Source organism: Lagenorhynchus albirostris, chromosome X, assembly GCF_949774975.1.
Source record: "Lagenorhynchus albirostris chromosome X, mLagAlb1.1, whole genome shotgun sequence".
Classification (NCBI taxonomy): Eukaryota; Metazoa; Chordata; class Mammalia; order Artiodactyla; family Delphinidae; genus Lagenorhynchus; species Lagenorhynchus albirostris.
The window spans coordinates 53,745-74,320 of record NC_083116.1 but is presented as its reverse complement, the minus strand read 5'-3'; the positions used below and the strand labels follow the sequence as shown (position 1 = coordinate 74,320).

General features: G+C 38.0%; 1 protein-coding gene across 2 annotated transcripts in view; it reads left to right on the top strand.

The window, feature by feature from the left end:
• The window catches only part of VAMP7 (vesicle associated membrane protein 7), an 86,478-nt gene that overhangs the window by 55,439 nt on the left and 10,463 nt on the right, over nt 1-20,576 (top strand). Inside the window, exons 7-8 of one of the 2 annotated variants that reach the window (XM_060136996.1) lie at nt 5,862-5,954; nt 10,079-11,888. In XM_060136996.1, the coding sequence (XP_059992979.1) occupies nt 5,862-5,954; nt 10,079-10,147 (162 nt within the window). In that variant the 3' untranslated portion in view covers nt 10,148-11,888. Of the gene's footprint in view, nt 1-5,861; nt 5,955-10,078; nt 11,889-20,576 lie in introns of those variants that run through there. The other variant, XM_060136997.1, reaches the window with a different exon arrangement.

The following is a 20,576-nucleotide window of genomic DNA, read 5'->3' as shown; positions in this document are numbered from 1 at the left end:
TTAATTCTGGATTCTCTATTTTGTTACATTGTTCTCTTTGTCTGTCTTTATGCCAGTACCACACTGTATTGCTAACTGTAGCTTTATAGAATTCCCTAAGTCCTTCACTCTGTTCTTCACCAGGACTGTCTTCACCATTTTAGGTCCTTTGCATTTCCGTTTGTGTTTCAGAATAAGCTTGTTATTTTCCATCCTTAAAAAAAATTTGTATCTTTGATTGTGATTGCATTTAACTGATAGGTCAACTTAAGGAGAATTGGTAATCTTGACAGCATTGAGTCTTCCTATCCATAAACTTGACATATGTCTGCTTTTGCATAGGATTTCTTTAATTTTTCTCACCAGTGCTTTTTAGTTTTTGGTGTACAAGTCTTGCACATATTTTGTGAAATATACCTTTGAGAATTTCATGCTTTTGCATTCTATTTTAAATTTTGTTTTCCAATATTTATTGCTAATTATATAGAAATGAAATTAATTTTTGTATATTGACCTGGTTTGTATCCTTCAACTTTCCAAAATTCACTTATTAGTTCTATGAGCTTTTTTGTAGGTGCTTACATTTTATTTCTTTTCCTTGTATTATTGCACTGGCTAGAACCTTCTACACAATAGTGAAGACAAGTTGTGACTGGACATTCTTGAATGAAGCACATCTTATGGGGAAAAATTCAGTATTTTCACAATTATGTTGTTAGCTGTAGATTTTTTAATAGGTACCCTTTATCAGGTGAAAGAAGTTCCTTCAATTCCTCATTTCAGAGTTTTATTCATGAATTTTATCAAATATTTTTTCTCTCTATATTGAGAAGATTATATGGTTTTTCTCCTTTAATCAGTTAATATGACTGAACCTAACTTACTAAACTAATATTTATTTCTGAATGTTAAACTAACCTTGCATTCCTGCAAGATCATGATACAGTATCCTTTTTATATAATACCTTACTGGATTTGCTATTGATTTATTCAGAAATTTTGTATCTGTGTTCATGAGGGATGTTAGTCTATAATTTATTTTTCTTTTTGGGCTTTGGTATCAGGGATATACTGGCCCCATCAAACAGGTTGGGAAGTGTTACCTCTCTCTCTCTATCCTCCAAAAGAGTTTAGGTAGTATCGATATTATTTGCTTCTTTGCTGTTTGGAAGGATTCACCAGTGAAGCAGTCTCAGCCTGGAGTTTTCTTTGTGGGAAGGTTTTAAATCTACCATTTTACTATTTGTTTCCTTTTTTTTTTTTTTACCATCTGTTCTTTGTTCCCTTCACTCTCTTTTTCTGCCTTCTGTTCCATTAATGAGTATGTCTTAAATTCCATTTTTATTCTGTTTTGTTATTTTGTGATTGCTTTAAGGTTTACAGTATAAGGCTTTAACTTATCATAGTCTACCTCCAAGTGGTATTATCCCACTTCACAAATAGTATGAGAACCTTATAATAGTATACCTCCAATTTTTACCTGGCCTTGGTGCTATTGTTGTCATACTTTTATACACACATATAACCTTCAAAAGAGATTTAAATAATAAGAAAAACATCTTTTCTATTTATCCATGTAGTTAATATTTCTCGTAACTCTTCATTCTTTTGTGTAGATCCAGATTTCCATCTGGTGACATTTTCTTTCTGCCTGTAGGATGTCTTTTAACATTTCTTGTAGTGTAGGTCTGCTAGTAATAAATTCTTTCAGTATTTGTATATCAGAAAAGTCTTTATTTCACTTCCTTTTCTTACAGATATTTTCACAGAATAGAATTCTATATCATTTTTTTCTTTCAATATTTGAAAGATGTTTCATCACTGTCTTTTATCTTCTTTCTGACAAAAATTCCACTGTTGTTTTTACATATATAATTTGTCTTTTTTTCCTCTGGGTGCTTATAAGATTTTTCTATCATTGGTTTTAAGAAATTTGATTATAATATACTTTGGTGTAGTTTTCTTTATGTTTCTTCAGCTCTGGGTTTGTTGAACTGTGGGTTTGTAGTTTTTATCAAATTATGAAAACAGTCAGCTGTTATTTCTTCAAATATTTTTCTGTCCTTCTTTCCTTCTAGGACTCCAGTTATGTGTACATTAAAGCACTTGAAGTTGTCCCACAACTCACTGATGCTCTGTTCGTTTTTTTCAGTCTTTTTTCTTTCTGTGTTTCATTTAGGATAGTTTCTATTACAGTGTCTTCAAGTTTACTTATCTTTTTATGCTGCAGTTTGTAATCTGTTACTCCCATTTTGTGTATTTTTCATGTCTACAAGTTTGATTTTGATCTTTTTTATGTCTTTCATGTGTCTCCTTAACATTTGCATGCTTTCCTCTACATTGCTTAATATATAAAGTATATTTATAATTGAAATGTTTATTCCACTTACATGTAATATAAATATTGATAGAGTTGAGTTTAAGTAAGCTATGTTGCTCTTTGGTTTTTATTTGCTCTGTCCTCTTTGTTCCTCTTTTTTATTTTGTTTATTCAAATGTTTAAAAAATTGTTTCATTTTATCACCTCTTGGTTTTTCTAACAACCTTATTTAATTATTTATTTATTGATCAATAAATCACAGACCATACAGTTGACCCATTTAACGTGTACAGTTCAATGGGTTTTGGCATATTACATTATAATTTTTAATTGTGGTGAAATATATACATATAATAAATTTGCCATTTTAACCATTTTAGTGTATAATTCAGTGACATTAATTACATTCATAGTGTTGTGCAGCCATCATCACTATCTATGTCCAAAACTTTGTCATTATGCCAAACAAATTCTGTAACTGTTAACCAATAAGTTCCCATTCCCACTCCCCCCAGCCCCTGGTAACCTCTTATCTACTTTCTGTCTCTATGAATTTGCCTATTCTAGAGATCTATAATTGGAATCCTACAATAATTTGTCCTTTTGTGTCTGGCTTAATTCACTTTGCATCATATTTTCAAGTTTCATCCATGTTGTAGCATGTGTCAGGACTTCATTTCTTTTTATGGCTGAATAATATTCCATTATAGGGATATACCACATTTTATTTATCCATTCATCTGTTGATGGACCACTGAGTTATTTCCATCTTTGGGCGCTTGTGAATAATTCTGCTATGAACATTGGCATACAAGTATCCATTCAAGTCCCTGCTTTTAGTTCCTTTGGGTATTTACCTAGGAGTGGAATTACTGGGTCATATGGTAATCCTATGTTTAGCTTTTTGAGGGACTACCAAACATTTTTTCATAACTGCCACACCATTTTACATTCCCAACATGTGCAAGGATACCAGTTTTTCCACATCTTCACCAGCACTTGTTATTTTCCGTATTTTTCTTATAGCCATCCTGGTGGGTATGAAGTGGTATGTCATTGTGGTTTTGATTTTCATTTCCCTAAGGACTAATGATGTTGATCATCTTTCCGTGTGCTTATTGACAATTTGTATATCTTCTTGGGAGAAATTATTCAAGTCCTTTGCCCATTTTTAGTGCATCATCAGCTGCTAGTGAAACCATCTACATGAAGTGGAGAGGCCATCAGGCTGGTCAGCTTGCCCTTGTCATTCTCACAGGGGTTTTTTTATCTTTTTGTTCTTTTCTACTTACATCCACCCCCACCCATCCCCAAGGGAAGCTTTGGTAAGGTGTAACAATTGTTCTTTATAGTTGAACTGGTTTTAAACAGGTGATATATCAGTGTTCAAATACTGACCTGAGGATTGTGGAGAAATCTTCACCCCAACCTGTTGAATCACATAACTGTATTTAGGTTTATTAGTTTCATTGCTCACTACTTTTTCTTATTCATATTATCTTCCTCCTTCTTGGAGTCTTTATTGTGACTTAGTTTGTGAGTAATTGAAAAGAGTTTGGGCAACTGAGAAGTTCACCAACTATGTACAATTTAGAGGGCACAGTCCCCAAGCCTCCCTCAATTCTGACACCAGCTGCAAGTTTGTTCATTCCCCAAACCATTCTAAGGTTTGATAACTCACTAGAAGGACTCACAGAACTCTATGAAAGCTATTATAGTTATGGTTTTTACAGGCAAAGGTTACAGATTAAGCTCAGCCAAAAGAAGCAGCACATGGGGTGGAGTTGGAGAGGTAACAAACCCACAGTTTCTGTTGTTCTCTCCCCATGGGCTCATTACTCTCCCAGCATAGATGTGTGATGACATTGTCAACAAAGAATTAATCAGTCCATCTAAGAAAGAAATGGAAAATTTTATTTGAGCCAAATTTGAGAATTATAACCAGGGAAGAGAATCTCAGAAAGCTCAGAGAACTGTTCCGCCTGTTAGAAGTCAAGTCACAGTTCTATAAGGCTTTTGAGACAGAGGACTGGACATTAAATGACATATTATTGACACTTACACAATCCAGATCTAAGTGTCACTGTGACCCCTTACAAGATCAAGAAGGAATGTTATCTTTAAGTTGTCTTGTTGGTGCTGGGAGAATGTTGGTCTTTATGGTTGAGCAGGAGTTTTTGCTGATGGGGAAGGTTTGGTCAATGCATAATGCAGATACACAGTGCACATTGTGGGGAGAGAGGAGGCCAAAGGGCAGAGAAAAATTTTTATGTTTAAATTTTTGTCTTGCCATAAAATATGAATTTTATTTCACAAAATACACAGAGCATTGTACAACAAGGAAGCTTGCCCAAGCTTCATTGTTCAGTTTTGTTGTTTTTATTGAAGTATAGTTGATTTACAATGTTGCATTAGTTTCTGGTGTACAGTAAAGTGATTCAGTTATATATATATATATATATATATATATATATGTATGTATGCTTTTTCACATTCTTTTCCTTTATGGCTTATTATAGGATACTGAACATAGTTCCCTGTGCTATACAGTAGGACCTTGTTATTTCATTTTTCAGTTTTTATTGTGGTTTCATTACATAAGCATGATTGACTGATTGCCTACTTGCTTAATCTGAGTCTCCAGTCTCTAGCTCCTCTAGAGACCCAGAGCCCCTATCCTAAATCATATAGTTGGGCTTTCTAGAGTGAGTAGTCCCTGCACTAAATCACATTGTTACTATTTGGCTAGCCCATGGCCCCCAGAAAAGAAAAGGTTACCTCCCAGGAGCTGAGAGCAAAGGTCAGATCCCTGTTTGGGCAAGGTTAAATTCTTTATGATACAGTACACTTAGTAGGCATTTGGGTTGTTTCCAGTCTTGAGATTAGACAAATAGTGCAGTTAGAAACATTTTTGTATATGTCTTTAGATGAACTTGTACATGTAATATCTCTGTTGGGTATATACCTAGGAGTGGAATTGCTGGGCTCTTAGGAATTTTTGTTTGTTTGTTTGTTTTAAACTGCTTGTGTCCTGGTGGGAATCGTTCAGTAGTTATTGAGAAATTGATGCTGCAACAGAAAATGGATAACTGAAGGAGTGAAGTTCTTTGGGTTTGGGCCCTCATACGAGTAAATACATATCTTCCTATGGAAATTGAACAGGTTCTTATGGTTCACAATGCCAGGATTATACTGGGCAGAATAGGCAAATGTGTTTGCAGCCAACTAGCTCATGCTTTCTTATTGGAAGCATGAAGATGAAAAGGCTTTTCTGCTATCACGAAGAACTACTTCTAGTGCTCAACATCACATGCATTGCTGTGGTGGAGAAGAAAAAGGAGGGAATCCTTTCCAGTGGGCTCATACTGCTTACCATATATGTGGCAGAGTCCTGCTTTGTGGAACTAGTGATTATGAATGGCCAGTCTCTACCTGTGGAGAGGGAAGGGGTAAAAACCATTGAAACAGAATTTAATGAAAGTAAAAGTTTTGCAGGTATTATTGCAAATCAATCATGTAGTCAATGCCAGGGATCAGACAATTCATGCTTTTTTTTTTCTAGTCTGTCACCTTCAAAACAACCAGCAGAAATCTTGCCCGAGCCATGTGTATGAAGAATCTCAAGCTCACTATCATCATCATCATCATATCAGTCGTAAGTTTTTGTCCTTTTAATATATGATTTTATTTTTCAATCTCTAAGAAATTAGGTGCTGGAATTCTTTCTCAGTGATTAGCACTCTGAAAAAAAATGATTAGCACTCTGAAATGAGCTACATATAAATTTTAATGGTGAAACACATGACCAGGGATTAGCTTTCCTATGAAGTTACTGTGTCATAGCATCCCTACTTAAACCCTATTTCCCTACTGAGAATTCTTATATGTAAGTAGTCGTTTAAGGCATTCCAGATATTCCTGATTATTTAATGGTTTTCTCACTGCTGAAATGGGACTCTTTTAAACTTGCATTTTCTAATTGAGTGAATATTTTCTAATTATATTTCTGTTTTCTAGTTAATTCTGTTTTCTGTTCCTTTGTTTCTGTTTTCTCTTTTCTAATTCATCTGTTTTGTTTCTGGCAACCTTGCATAATTTTTAGTAGTTGTAATAGTTTGTCAGTTGATTCTTCTGTGTGCTGTAGATCAGGAGTCAGCAAACTTTCTGTGAGGTCCAAATAGTAAATATTTTAGGCCTTGCAGTTCACATACAGTCTCTGTCACATATTATTTTTTTAAACAACTGTTGAAAATATAAAAACCATTCTTAGCTCACAAGCAATGGCTGTAGTTTGTTGACTCCTGCTATAGATAAATTATGATACTGTCTATTAATAATCTTAACCTCATCATTTATTTATACACACACACACACACACACACACACACACGCACACACACACACATTTCATTTACAAGCGGTGCTGAATAATTGTGGTATCAGTAGGAATCTTTATTTAGTTCCTGGTTTTAATTGGAATGCTTCTAATATTTATGAGTGATATTTACTATGAATTCTTGTCACTTTTATTGTGAAGTTAAAGAACATTTTATTTCTAGAGTGCTAAAAGTTTTTTTTAAGAAATGGTATTTCTCTACCCAATGAATTGATAATATAACAACATTTAATAATATATTGAATGACATTAATGAAAGCACTAATAATTAACTATTCTTTCATTTCTGGGATAAGTACTAAGAGGTCATTATGTAGTATTCCTTTTTTTTTTTTTTTTTTGTGGTACGCGGGCCTCTCACTGTTGTGGCCTCTCCCGTTGCGGAGCACAGGCTCCAGACGCGCAAGCTCAGCGGCCATGGCCCACGGGCCCAGCCGCTCCGCGGCATGTGGGATCTTCCCAGACCAGGGCACAAACCCGTGTCCCCTGCATCGGCAGGCGGACTCTCAACCACTGCGCCACCAGGGAAGCCTGTAGTATTCTTTTAATGCATGGTGAGTTCAGTTTCCTAATACTTACTTACTTACCCTTGTCTATAAATATAAAGTAGTCTAGGGACTTCCCTGGTGGTCCAGTGGTTAAGACTTTGCCTTCCAATGCAGCAGGTGCAGGTTCAATCCCTGGTTGGGGAGCTAAGATCCCACATGCCTCGTGGCCAAAAAATCCAAAACACAAAACGGAAGCAATATTGTAACAAATTCAATAAAGACTTTAAAAATGGTCCACATCAATATAAACAAAAAAAAATGTAGTCTGTATGCTGTCCTCCTTTTGGAACCCCAATATAAAAAGATATTGGACCTCTTTGAACTATCCTGCATGTCTGGTAACCTTTTTAATATGTTTAAACTCCTTTTTGCAACACATTCTGGGTGAATCATTCAGCTAACTCTTCCAGCTCTGTTCATTCTGCTATCCAGTTCTTCTTTTTAAAAATTAATTTTTAAATGTTTATTTTTTAAAGCCATGCTTTAAATTTCTAAGAACTTTTATTATTCTTATTTTAACATTTTTTTTTTCATAGAAGTTGTACTTGTTAACAAATATACTCTCTCCTTGAATTTGTCTGGATATATATTCAGAGATATATCATAGGGAATTCATTTCTGCAAGGGCAAGAGCTGGCTAGGCAAGTCCAAAATCCACAGAGCAGGCTGTCAGGAAGGGCTGGCTGGACCTGAGGGGCAGGAGCAAACCTGTATATACAGGCAGAATATCTTCTTCAAGGAAACCTTGGCTCCACTCTTAAGGCCTTTTAACTGCTTGGATCAGGCTTATTCAGATTATGTAGGATAATCTGCCTTACTTAAAGTCAACTGATTTATGAGCTTTAATCACATCTACAAAATACAGCAACACCTTGATTAGTGTTTGATTGGATACCAGTGCAGTGTAGCCTCCCCAAGTTGACACACAAAACTGACCTCACAGAAATGTAGTTAGTTATGTTTATACGTAATGGATATATTTTTAAAATTTTATTTCTAATATGGTTAAGTGTTGATAGTTATAACCCACCTCTAAACAAGAGGTCTTTGGAGTCCTCACTAATATTTAAGAGTGTAAAGAAGTCCTGAACCAAAAGCTTGAGAGCTGCTGCTCTAAGGAGTGGGGGAGGGATCCTTTGCTTTGGGGGTAGTTTGTGTCTGGGCAAAGCAGCATTTCCTCCTCATCCTTTTTTCATTTACAGATGCCCAAAGTTAACTCCTAGCAGATATCTCTGACTCAGCTCCACTTCTCCTTGACCCCTATTGAAGGTCTTCCACCTTAGACAGCTGGACTTGCCTAACAGAGAAGGGCAGCTATAGCTCTATTAATGTTGTACTGGAAATTGTGCCTTGATTGTTCCCTTGTTCAGGATCCTCAGGTGGCACATTCTTGGCTTCTCAGCTTAGCTTCTTCCTCCTTCTTTGGTCTAGGAATTTAGATTGATTTATAAAGGTAGATTATTATTAAATTCAGATTATATTTATTGATTACTTACTACATGCAGAGTACTTTGCCAACTTGCCAACCCTTTACCAGAAGGTGTTGACACCTAACATATTGTACTTCAGCTTTAAAAATCCTTATATTTTAGCCGTGGCAAAGAGTCAACTTTCTATCAAATTGGAATATCTGTGTTTATGTGAATATGTTGAGTAGTTTAGGCTATTTATTAATAACCAGAATTTTCTATAACCCCTACCCCCAACATTTATAGAGAAGTAAGGAAAAACACTTTGCTGACTTTAGGTAGGGAGCATGTAATTCATAATGTATTTTTTTCTAAGTGTGTGAGTAATGAAATCAGTCACTTAAAGATCTTAGAAAGTTGCAATTTAAATCAGAACAAAATGACTGATTTAATGCGAACCTAAATTTTACAATGAATCTATTTTTGGAATGTAGTAATCTGAGCAAGCATATGCCATGCAGAATATCATAATTTAAAATTATAATACCATAATTAAAAAGCTAATACCTCTTTTTTGTTTTTTCAATTTTTAAAGCTTTTTAAAATTGAGATACTTAAAGGAAAATGCACATATCTTAAGCATACAGTTCAATGACAGATTCACACATTTGTGTAACCCATACTTTTATCAAGATACAGAGTGTTTTCATCCCCAGAAAGACGGTTCATGTCCTTTCTCAGTCAACCCCCACCCCCAGCTGAGTGGCTACCATTGTTCTGATTTCTTTTGCTGTGGACTACTTTTGCCTCTTCTAGGACTTCACGTAACAGAATCATACAGTGTATCTTGTTTTTGAGTCCTAAAACGCTAGTACATCTTTATTAGGACTAGTATTTTTGCTGTGTTACTTATAATTGGGTAATTATAATTATCATTGTAATCCACTGAAAGGTTCATGGCAACATTTTTGCTCATAGGTGATATAGATGTAGAGTCTACTCATGCTTTTTAATATTTTTAATCATCCTGATAATGAAAAATTAATCCATGTGCAAAAACCTAAAAATATACTTAATTATAAAATCATACTTAAGGGAATCATGCTAATCTGTGATCTTTATGACAATGATGTTATCAGTAGAGTTGCTTATATAATTCCATTCTGCCTACTTCCCAGTGAAGAGAAACAACCCCACTGCTTTCCCTACCAGAAAAGAAAACAGTGGAATTCAAGTGGATGTGGGTTATATCAAAAAAGATCATTTTAATTCCACTTCTGTGTTTGAAAATACTTGATTAGTATATTGTATTATTACACAACTCCTACTCTAATGGAACCAATATTTGTTCATCAGTCTTTATATATTATTTAGGAGCCTATGATGGATTCAAGAAAATAAAATTGCCTTCTCTGCCCCTCCCCAGGTATTCATCTATATTATTGTGTCACCACTCTGTGGTGGATTTACATGGCCAAGCTGTGTGAAGAAATAAAAAAGTTATCATTAACCAAGGATACGAGAGAACAAAGAGTTAAAAGCAATCCGTGTGATTCAAGCCTTTTAATACTGACAGACGGTGTCTGCCAGTCTCTTCAACCCTCTTCTTTCTCTTTTTTTAATATTCTTCTATGCCTCCAGATTTATCTTTGTCCTATCAACCAGTTTATTCCAGTGCACTTCAGACTGAACCATTTATTGCAGCAGTAGCCTTAAAAAGGCATTTTGTTTCTTTGGTTTGTTAACTAGTGTCATCTACTTATAGATACATTTTTGTTTATAACTGCACAAAGCTATCACCAAGGTAGAAACCACCTGTCTTATGAGCTGTCTACTGAAATTATGGATGACCTTTGTGCACACAAAAGTTTAAGAGACAGTATTGCTAACATCTCGTCTTAATGTCTTTTGATTTTGAAGGGTTTTAAGTGCTTGAAAATAAAATACATGGAAAATTGTTGTTATTTGGGGAATTGTAATTAATTGTTGGTGTTTCTAGGAGCCCAAGCAGGTAAAGTATTAAACATTTTATCTCAGTCAGATGGGGAACGTTTTGCTAGCCTGTTAGAAGCAAACAGAATTATCCTTGTCTGCCTATTATTAACTTTTAGGAAGAAAGTTTTGATCATTCACAAACCTCACAGAGCTTGATAGTCTCTGTTTCTCCATTGCAGTTGATTTGAGAAGACGGTGGTTTAAATATTGTTGAAGGTTGTGGTTTTTTACATATTCCTTTTTCTTTGGTGGGTATTTAGGGCAATTGTGTAGATAATAGAATGGGTAGTGGAGGGAGTGGGGAGACACATTCCTCTGGCTCACCAAAGAAAAGGAAGAGAACCACAGTGGAAAAGCCCAAACTGAATATAGTCAGCAATCAACTCCAGGGTTTGGGTTTGACTGGTGTTGAATAGTAGTTTGAGCATCCTTTGTGGTTTAGTAAGTTCTTTAATCTGCCTAGTTTTGAAGAATTCTTTTGGGAAACTTGAGAGTAGACAGTATGATACATAGAAACAGTACAAGACATTTTAGCTAACATCCATGTAACTGCAGTGTGAAATAACTGGAGTGTAATCATACTGCTTTGGCTACTCTGGCATCTGTTAGCTAGTGTGTACTTTTGGTGTGTATCTGAAAGGACAGCATTTGCTGCTGTAGATCTAATTGCATTTATTTATCAATAAATGCCAGTAAATGGAAATTATATTACATTTGACTATTTTCCCAATGAAAGAACAAATTGGTCTGTAAAACCTAGTCACCTTTTTAGCCTAATCATGTGCCTTGAATATTTATGTGTCACATAATCTGGCACCTGCTACCTGTTCTTCCATCTATATCTTTCAATTCATGCTGATTCGTTTATTTGACATATTTTCAACCCCTTGGGACTCTTTTCCTGGTGAACATGTATAGTGAAAATGTTTTTTCAGTCCTCTTTATCAACACTAATGCCTTTTAATTACATCAGCATTTCCTATTGGAAAACACATTTGTTCCATGAAAACATTTGGCATTCCTTAATAATAACTTCCAAATGTCTTTAATCCAAAGAAAAAGACTTAAAGCTTATTTCCCTTTCTTATACACACCCGAATAAAAATGATGTGCATGTTTTAGGGATAAATTACTTAACCATCCCTTGATCTATTTATGTATAAGAATGCTTTTTAAAGCACATATCTTGTTTTAAATGATGCACAAACTGAAGGCATTAATAAAATTTAAGAGTAATACAATGAGTTGCTTGTTTTAGAGTTTCTTCCTGCAGTCTGATTTCTTCTGATGACATTTTACTATAGTTTACAGAACAAAAGTATTTTACTTATGCTGAAAATACATTTAAAAGTGTGACCTGGAGCCTTTCAATAAAGAGCTATAGCACTGTCTCAGGTGTAAAAAATTTCTTCAAAACCAAAAGACACAAAAGAAGTTAAAAAAGTATGTAGGGCATACCAAAAACAATGAAAGATCATGAAATGACCACACAGCCTCTACAGCCATCATCCTGAGACCATGGTTGAGACAGAACAGGAAAAGAACCCCAGGGATTGTAATCCAGTTCAACACAACTGACTGGTTCTGAAATAGATGGCTCAAAGGAAGGCATTTGAGGGTGAGAGAGAATAATTTGTTGGAGCAAAACAGGTTTGGGTAAAGAAAAAAAGAAATAAGAGTGGCAAAGATGAAATGTACAAAAACTGGGCCACAACGAAACAATAATCTGTCACTTTGGGCCTTTGAACCTAGGTAACTGAAGTCAAGAATGGTAGAATATGTTTCTGTACATGCTAGAGCAACTCAAAAACAGCCCATTTAACTCTCCCCAGGCCTCATCCAGGTTTCAACTGAAGTGTGCATTCCCTAACCAGACAGAGGGGGGAAAAAGGCTATTTGGTTGTTATGAACAAAGAAATAAGTGGTTAAAAGCTAATTATTTCTCTTTACTTCGAACCCTTGGCCACAAGGTCAAATAGTGTCACAGTCCCTAAGTTTCCTTCAGAATAGATGGATATGGCTTCCATCAGATAATGATTCTTCCTTGCTTAACTCTGCTTTCCCAGCCTCAAGATAGACGAAGAAATTGGGTTGCTTCCCTGGATATCTTAATGAAATTGATATAACAACAGAAATAACAGCCCTAGACCCTCCTACAGTGTTTTACATTAGAAGCAGATCTGTTTCTGACTACTCCATCTTTTAAAAAATAATAAATGGGGTAGAGTGGTGGTGGTGGTGGTGGTTAACCTATGATTCAGTTTGAATTCAATGAGTAAAACAGAGCCAACACAAGCATTACTGAAACAAGGGGTTTAATACTGTCTTCAAGCTTATACAGGTGTATGACAAAGTAGGAAGATAAAGTCTGGAAGGGAGGTGCCAGGGGATCAGAGGAACAGTCCTAAGCATTTCCACTTAAAGTGCTAGTGCTGTTGAACAGGTTGGAGCTTGTTGGAAAACCTGAGAATCCCTACACGTCTGTTTGCCAAAATAGGTGTGTGACAAGAGTTGTGTGGAAAAGAAGCCACAGGCTCAGTAAACCTGATGCCAAGTACCCAGTTGTGTCCCCAGTTGGTCAGCAGGGCCAGTAGTCAAGAGGATGAGCTGGATGCAGAGTGGAGGAGATAGAGAAAAAGCTAGGGTATGTCAGGCACCTTAGCGTCTTCATGTCTGACTGCCCTGACCTTCAAAGAGTATTGGCCTCCACTTTCCTTCTGCTTTCCAAGTCTTACGTGAGTTCATTTCACTGGCAAAACAATTCTAAAAGCATATAGGGAAGGGAATTTTAATGAAATTCCCAGCTTCTAGCAAGAACAGTGGTGCCAGTCTAGCACAGTCAAGTTCTTCCTATATTCATTTTTAAGATCAACTGCTTCATCTTATGGAGAAAGACCATTTGGGAAGTTAAAGCATTCTTTTGGTCAAGGTACATTGTACAAAATTATTTTGGATGCGTGTTGTTTACTAAAACAAAACGTCTAAATTCAAAATATGTTGTGACTTGTTACATCTCTTCCAAAAAGAATAACTGTGAAAGAAAATTCATATGCACAAGTTGACACCCTGATTTACTTGTTTTTTATTTGCATTCCAATTTGAACCAGCATAAAGAAAAGTTTAAAAGTCTCATGCACAGAGAGAGAACATTAAATTCAGTAATACCCCTTACAGACTTCACTTCTGGCCAAGATAGAGTAACAGTGATTGTATTTACCCTCCTACCTGAAATAACCCAGTAAAGGACAAAATATTTGAAACAACTGTTTTTAAGACACTGGACTCCAGGCAATGAAGGGCAGTGATATTTCAAAGAGGTGAACCCAATTATTGCCCCAGCTTATTATGTTGAGAGAGTATCCAGGCTACAATGGAGTGAGAAGGAACCCAGGAAGAGCCTGGAAGATTCCTTAAGTTGACACATGACAGATACCCAGAGATGTTTGCAGGGCAGGGCATGGTACTAAAAATGAGACAGTTGCAGAGAGAGGACTCTAGAGATCTGAGGAAACTACCCAATGGCAGGGAAAGAACCACCCAAAGACTAGAAGGAAGAATATCCTACACCCACACAGGGCTAGGAATAACCCTACAGATAGGAGATAGACAGGAAAACCTCATGAGTCACAGGGTATTGGGTAGAGTACTCAGAAGGGTCTTGCATAGACCAGGGTTTCTCAATCTTGGCACTGTTGGCCTTTGGGGCCAGATGTTCTTTGAGACTGTCCTGTGCATTGTGGGATGTTTAGCAGCATCCCTGACCACAACCCACCGGATGCCAGGAGCACCCTCTCTCCAATTGTGACAACTAAGAATGTCCCAAATGTTCCTGCAAAGTTGGGGTGGGGAACAAAATCAACCTTGGTTAAGAACCACTGGCCTAGGGCTTCCCTGGTGGCGCAGTGGTTGAGAGTCCGCCCGCCGATGCAGGGGACACGGGTTCGTGCCCCGGTCTGGGAAGATCCCACATGCCACGGAGTGGCTGGGCCCGTGAGCCATGACCGCTGAGCCTGTGCATCCGGAGCCTGCGCTCTGCAATGGGAGAGGCCACAACAGTGAGAGGCCCGCATAACGCAAAAAAAAGAAAGAAGAAAAAAGAACCACTGGCCTAGACTTAACAGTCTCACCCAGGATAATAAATCTTAAAATCCAGACCTTAGAAGCTGTTTCCAAGTAACTGTCCTAGAACAAAGCTTAAGGATATATTTGTGGGAATATAAACAAGGTAAAAGAGTGTTGGGCAGGGCAGCAAATAAAAAATGACCAGTCACACAAAGAAGCAGAAAATATGACCAATAATAAGGGAAAAGCCATTCAATTAAAATAAACGTGGAACTGATACAGATGTTAGAATTACCAAAGACATAAAAAGTTGTTAATATTATATTTCATATGTTCCAAAAAGTAAGTAAAATATGGAATTTGAAAAGGCCCATTGAATTTTTAGAGATGAAGGCTAGGTTTTCTGAGATTAAAAAATACACTGGATAGAATTAGTGACAGCATAGACGTTTCAGAAGAAAAGATTATTGACCTTGAAGACATAGCAATACAAACTATCTGAATGAAACATACCAGTTAAATACATTGTTAAATGTCAAAATGAATTTTAAAAAAGGAAGAGTCAACTCTAAACGCCTATAAGAAACTCACTTTAAACATTAATGGGTTAAAGTAAAAATATGGAACAATATACATGCTGACACCAATCAAGAAAATTGGAATGGCTATTGTAATATCAGATGAAGTAGATTTCGGAGCAAAGAGTATCCAGGGATGAAGGAGTTTATGTGTCAATTCATCGGGGGTCAGGGTATAGGGATTAATATTGGGGGATAGGTTTGGGGTCACCTCTAACTGCAGCCCTATAATATGGGGAAAAAAATAAATACTAGAGGTTGGTTTGTACTTCAGATTCTTGCTTAGAAACTAACCCTAGTAAAGAATTGTGACTGGAGGTACAGTGAGACATGAGAAATCAAAAGTATACCTTTATCAATTATATATTACTGCATAACTACAATCCCAAAAATGTGTGCCATTAGAAAATTACAAGTATTTTCCAGTGTTCATGTTTATGATCAGGTTAAGGACTCCATAGGGGTCAGGGTAAGGGTCAGAAACAGGGGCCAGGGGTAGTTGTCCGGAGTAGGGGTAGGGGTCAGGGTTAGGGGCAGTTCAGTTGCTCATCATTGTGCATAAATAGATAAAGCACAGATAAATACATGTTAAAGGTTACAATGTAGAGGCATGGATTTTAATTTAATTATTTGCTTTATGGTCTGCAAATACTTGCTACAGGTAAAACATACACAACAATCCTGAGGAAAATGAACACTGGGTTTCTGATTAGCGCTAACATTTCTGAAAGCCACTTTTTCTCTGATGGCTCCATGTGGCTTTTGAAGTAAATAAACTGAGCACACAAAGATCAACTTTGACCCACACACCACTAAAACAAGCAACGCTGGTGAAAACTGTAAAGAAAAAAAAAAAACCATTGCAGTCCTGGAAATTGACTTAAGGGCAGTCAGCACATGAAAAAAAATCAGAAAAGTCTGCTACATCTTGGTAAGAACAGTGAGATTCTGTGGCACTTTAACCCTGACCCACTCCCTCTCTTCCCCTCCAAACTCAAGCTTGATGGAGTGAGGCTAGAAGATAGGTATCCCTCCTCTTCCAGCTCCAGTCAAGAGATATGGAATCTCCCCAGGAGTGTCAGGCTGCCAGCCCTTCTTATGTCCCCAGCTCCACATTACAGAGGCTCAATCCTAGGTCAGTGCAGCCAAGAATCAAGGCTCCCTTCCTCCACCTAGTACCCCTTCATAGGGCAGAGGCTCCACCTCAGGTGCAGCATGATGAAAATACTGGGGCTCCAATCTCCCTCACCCCAGGTCAATTGTAGAGTACAGATTCTGTGCCAAGGCAAACAGGCTGCCACTCCAGCTCAGCACCGTGTCAGAAAGCACAGGTATCACTTTGAGGGAAGTGGGTTCCTGTCCCTAGCTCCAGAGAAGTGCCTTAGATATTCCACCCAGGGAGAGAGGCAAGAGATAGAAGGCTCTAAAGCTATCCCTAAAGGGACAGGCTATATATAGAACAGAGTGTGTGGGACGAAGCCTACGATGTAGATAATGGAGCAAAGCAATTGAGAGCAGACAGGAGATCAAGATGGAATAGAAGGACATGGAGGTCACCTCCTCCCACAAATGTATAAAAAATAGTTACATGTGGAATAATTCTCACAGAATACCTGCTGAACACTGGCAGGTGATATCATACAACCAGAGCTGCAAGATCACCACATAACTGGATAGGACGAAAGGGCAAAAAAAAAAAAAAAAAAAAAGGAATCAGGACAGAACCTATGCCCCAGGGAGGGAACTCTGAAAGGGGAAAGGTGCCCTCATCCTGGGAACCCCCTTCACTGGCTGGGAGATTAGCTGGACAGATAGAGAGCTTCAGAGGCTCAGAGGAGAGTGCAGCAGCCTGCTTGCAGCAGGCAGAACAAAGATAGACCTGCACAGAAGGCCACCTGGCCACCTCACTGAACACCCCAGCCTGAGATGTGTACCTGCCAGTGTATGCATCGGCTGGGTGCTGAAATTCAGGCTTCAGTGGACAGACCCAGGGACAGGACTCAGTTTGGCTCTGTGGAGACAGCCCAAAGGACCTGGAGTGTGGTCTGAGCCACAACTGGTGGTGTGAGCAGGATGGAGTTCAGGTCCACAATAAGAGCCCCATGATCAATGCCTGCCTGAAGGGAGGGGTGTGGCCCCGCCATAGCAGCCTCATTCTTAGCTTGCTCACAACGGGCCTAGCTCCACTGCTATGAGTTCTTGGAGCACGCAAGCTCTGGGGGCAAGAGGGCTGAACTCTGAGCTGACTCCCAGTGGGTGTGCAACTTTGACAGATTCATTCTGGCAGTTTTGTGAGCGCAGCACCTGGGGGACATCCAAGGTGATGACCGGTGCTCCCGTAGCTGAGGTGGGTCCAGCACCAGCAGCAGCAGGCTTTATGGGTGCACACACACAGAGGTGGGGCTGAAATCTGAGCTGATTTGCAAGTGCTTCCACAGCAGAGGTGGACCCAAGTGTAGTGCCAACAACAGTGTACTTTGTGAGCACAGGCAACATCACAGAGTACAGTGGGTGACAGGCGGGTGACAGTGGGTGACAGGCAACATGGGTGACAGGCAACATCACAGAGTACAAGTCTTGGAGGACAGCTCTTGGAGAGGAATACACAGTGACTCCTTTCCCAGCAGGAGCACTCCAATTCCACCTACCTCACACCTCAGCTTAAAACTGGATCTGGGGACTTGTACTCCAAAAACTGGAGAGCAGACCCTGTCCCCAAAAGGGCTGTGACAACCATGGAGCAAAGAGGAGGCCCTGTCTAACATCCAGTGCAGACTCTGGTCACCACAGCACTTATCATGCCCCCTATCAAGGGGATAATGACCAACACATCCTGAGGAAAGATATGGCAGGCATCCATACCAAAAACAGCCCTTGCACCAAAAATATTAGACTTGTGCAGGCTACACAGGGATGACCCCACATAAAAACAGGCCTTCAAGACAACAGTAGATAACTGTTTCTCCTAAATTCATAGCGTCAGAGAAATATAAGCAAAATGAAGAAGCAGAGGAACCACTCCCAATTAAAAGAACAAGAGAAATCCCCTGAAAGAACAAATAATGAAACAGACCTTCAGTCTACCAGACCCTTTGTTCAATAAGTAGGTAATAAAAATGCTGAAGGAATTAAGATAGGCTATCAATAGAAATGCAGATCACTGTAACAAGGAACTAAAAACTTTAAAGAGAAGTCAATCAAAACTAGACAACTCAATTGCCAAGATGAAAACTGAGCTAAAGGCAATAAGTAGCAAGGTAAATAATACAGAAGAACAAATAAGTGATCTGAAAGATAGAATAATGGAAATCATCTGATCAGAACAGCAGACAGAAAGACAAATGAAAAAAAATAAAAGCAACATATGAGACTTATGGGATAATATAAAGCATGCCAATAGGGATCCCCAAGGGAGAAGAAAGAGAAAAGGGGATCAAAAATGTGCTTGAATAAATTATAGCTGAAAACTTCCCAAACCTAAAGAAAGAAACATATCCAGGTACAGGAAACACAGAGGGTCCCAAACAAGATGAACCCAAACAGACCTAAACCAAGGCATATCAGGATTCTAAAGGCAGCAAGAGAAAAACAAAGTGTTAGTTACAAGGGAACCCTCATAAAGCTATCACCTGGTTTTGCTACAGAAACTTTGCAGAAGGGAGTGGCAAGATGAATCCAAAGTCCTGAAGGGGAAAAACCTGCAAGCTAGGATGCTTTACCCACCAAGATTATCATTTAGAATAGAAGAGAAAGAATTTCTCAGACAAGCAAAAACTAAAAGAATATAGCAATACTAAACCTATCCTAAAAGAAATATTGAGGGCTTCCCTGGTGGCACAGTGGTTGGGAGTCCGCCTGCCGATGCAGGGGACACGGGTTCGTGCCCCGAGCCGGGAAGATCCCACATGCCGCCGAGCGGCTGGGCCCGTGAGCCATGGCCACTGAGCCTGCGCGTCCGGAGCCTGTGCTCCGCAACGGGAGAGGCCACAACAGTGAGAGGCCCGCGTACCGCAAAAAAAAAAAAAAAAAAAAAAAACCATTAGGCCCAAAAATGAGCCACCAAAATTCATTACAATACCACAGCCAGTTCTAACACTCACAATTAACACAAGCTCACAATAAATTTGTGAAGGTTTTAAAGAAAAGCCTATACAAGTAACTAGAAAAATAGTACTTAAATACAGTGTATGTCATCATTATTCTTACATGGAATGTAACCATGGCCAATGACATGAAAAGTCCTTACTGTATTTCAACTATAAGAACACTAATGATCAACATTCAAAAATCCCTCGCATTAATCAAAATTGCTAATGACAAGTTTATTGATCTACCAGTCCTATGAAATATCTCATCATAGTGAAGTTTCTATTCCCTGCTTGGTATTTGTTTAATTTTACAAATATTAACAGATTTATTCCTAGCAATATATTATACATCAGATACAATAACCATTTTCTCATCTGTAATGCATATCTACCAAGATGTAAACTACAGATGAATTATCCGATACTTACATGCAAGTGGAGCTTCCATATTCTTTATTTGCTTATTTGTTCATGTAGGGTGAAGGCCTGTATTATGGATTTTGCACCCTTCTTAGAAACATGAGACATTGGAATCATCCTACTATTTACAGTAATAGCCACAGCATAGGTTATTACATCTTACCATGAGGCTAAATACCTTTTGAGGACCAACAGTCATTTCAGCAATTCCTTACATTGGCCCCAGCCTAGTCAAATGAATCTGAAAAGGATTCTCAGTTGATAAATCCACCCTTACCTGATTCTTCACTTTCCACTTTATCCTCCCATTTTTTATTGCAGCTTTAACAGCTGTTCACCTATTAGTCCTTCATGAAACAGGCTCTAATAATCCAACAGGAATCTCATCCAATATGGGCAAAATCACATTTCATCCATACTGCAAAATTAAAGATATCTTGGGTGCCTTGTTCCTATTTCTAATCTTACTAATACTAGTAGTATTTTCACCTGAACTTCTAGCGGACCCAGACAATTATACTCCAGCTAACCCCTCCAACACTCCCCACACATCAAAGCAGAGTAATATTTCTTATTTGCATACACAATTCTATGATCCATTCACAAAAAATAGGTGTACTAGCCTTAATCTTCTCGATCCTAATTTTAGCAATTGTCCAAATATTTCATACATCAAAACAACAGAGTATAACATTCTGACCTCTTAGCCAATACTTATTCTGAGTACTAGTAGCAGGCTTATTAACACTAACATAAATTGGAGGACAACCCATTAATGATT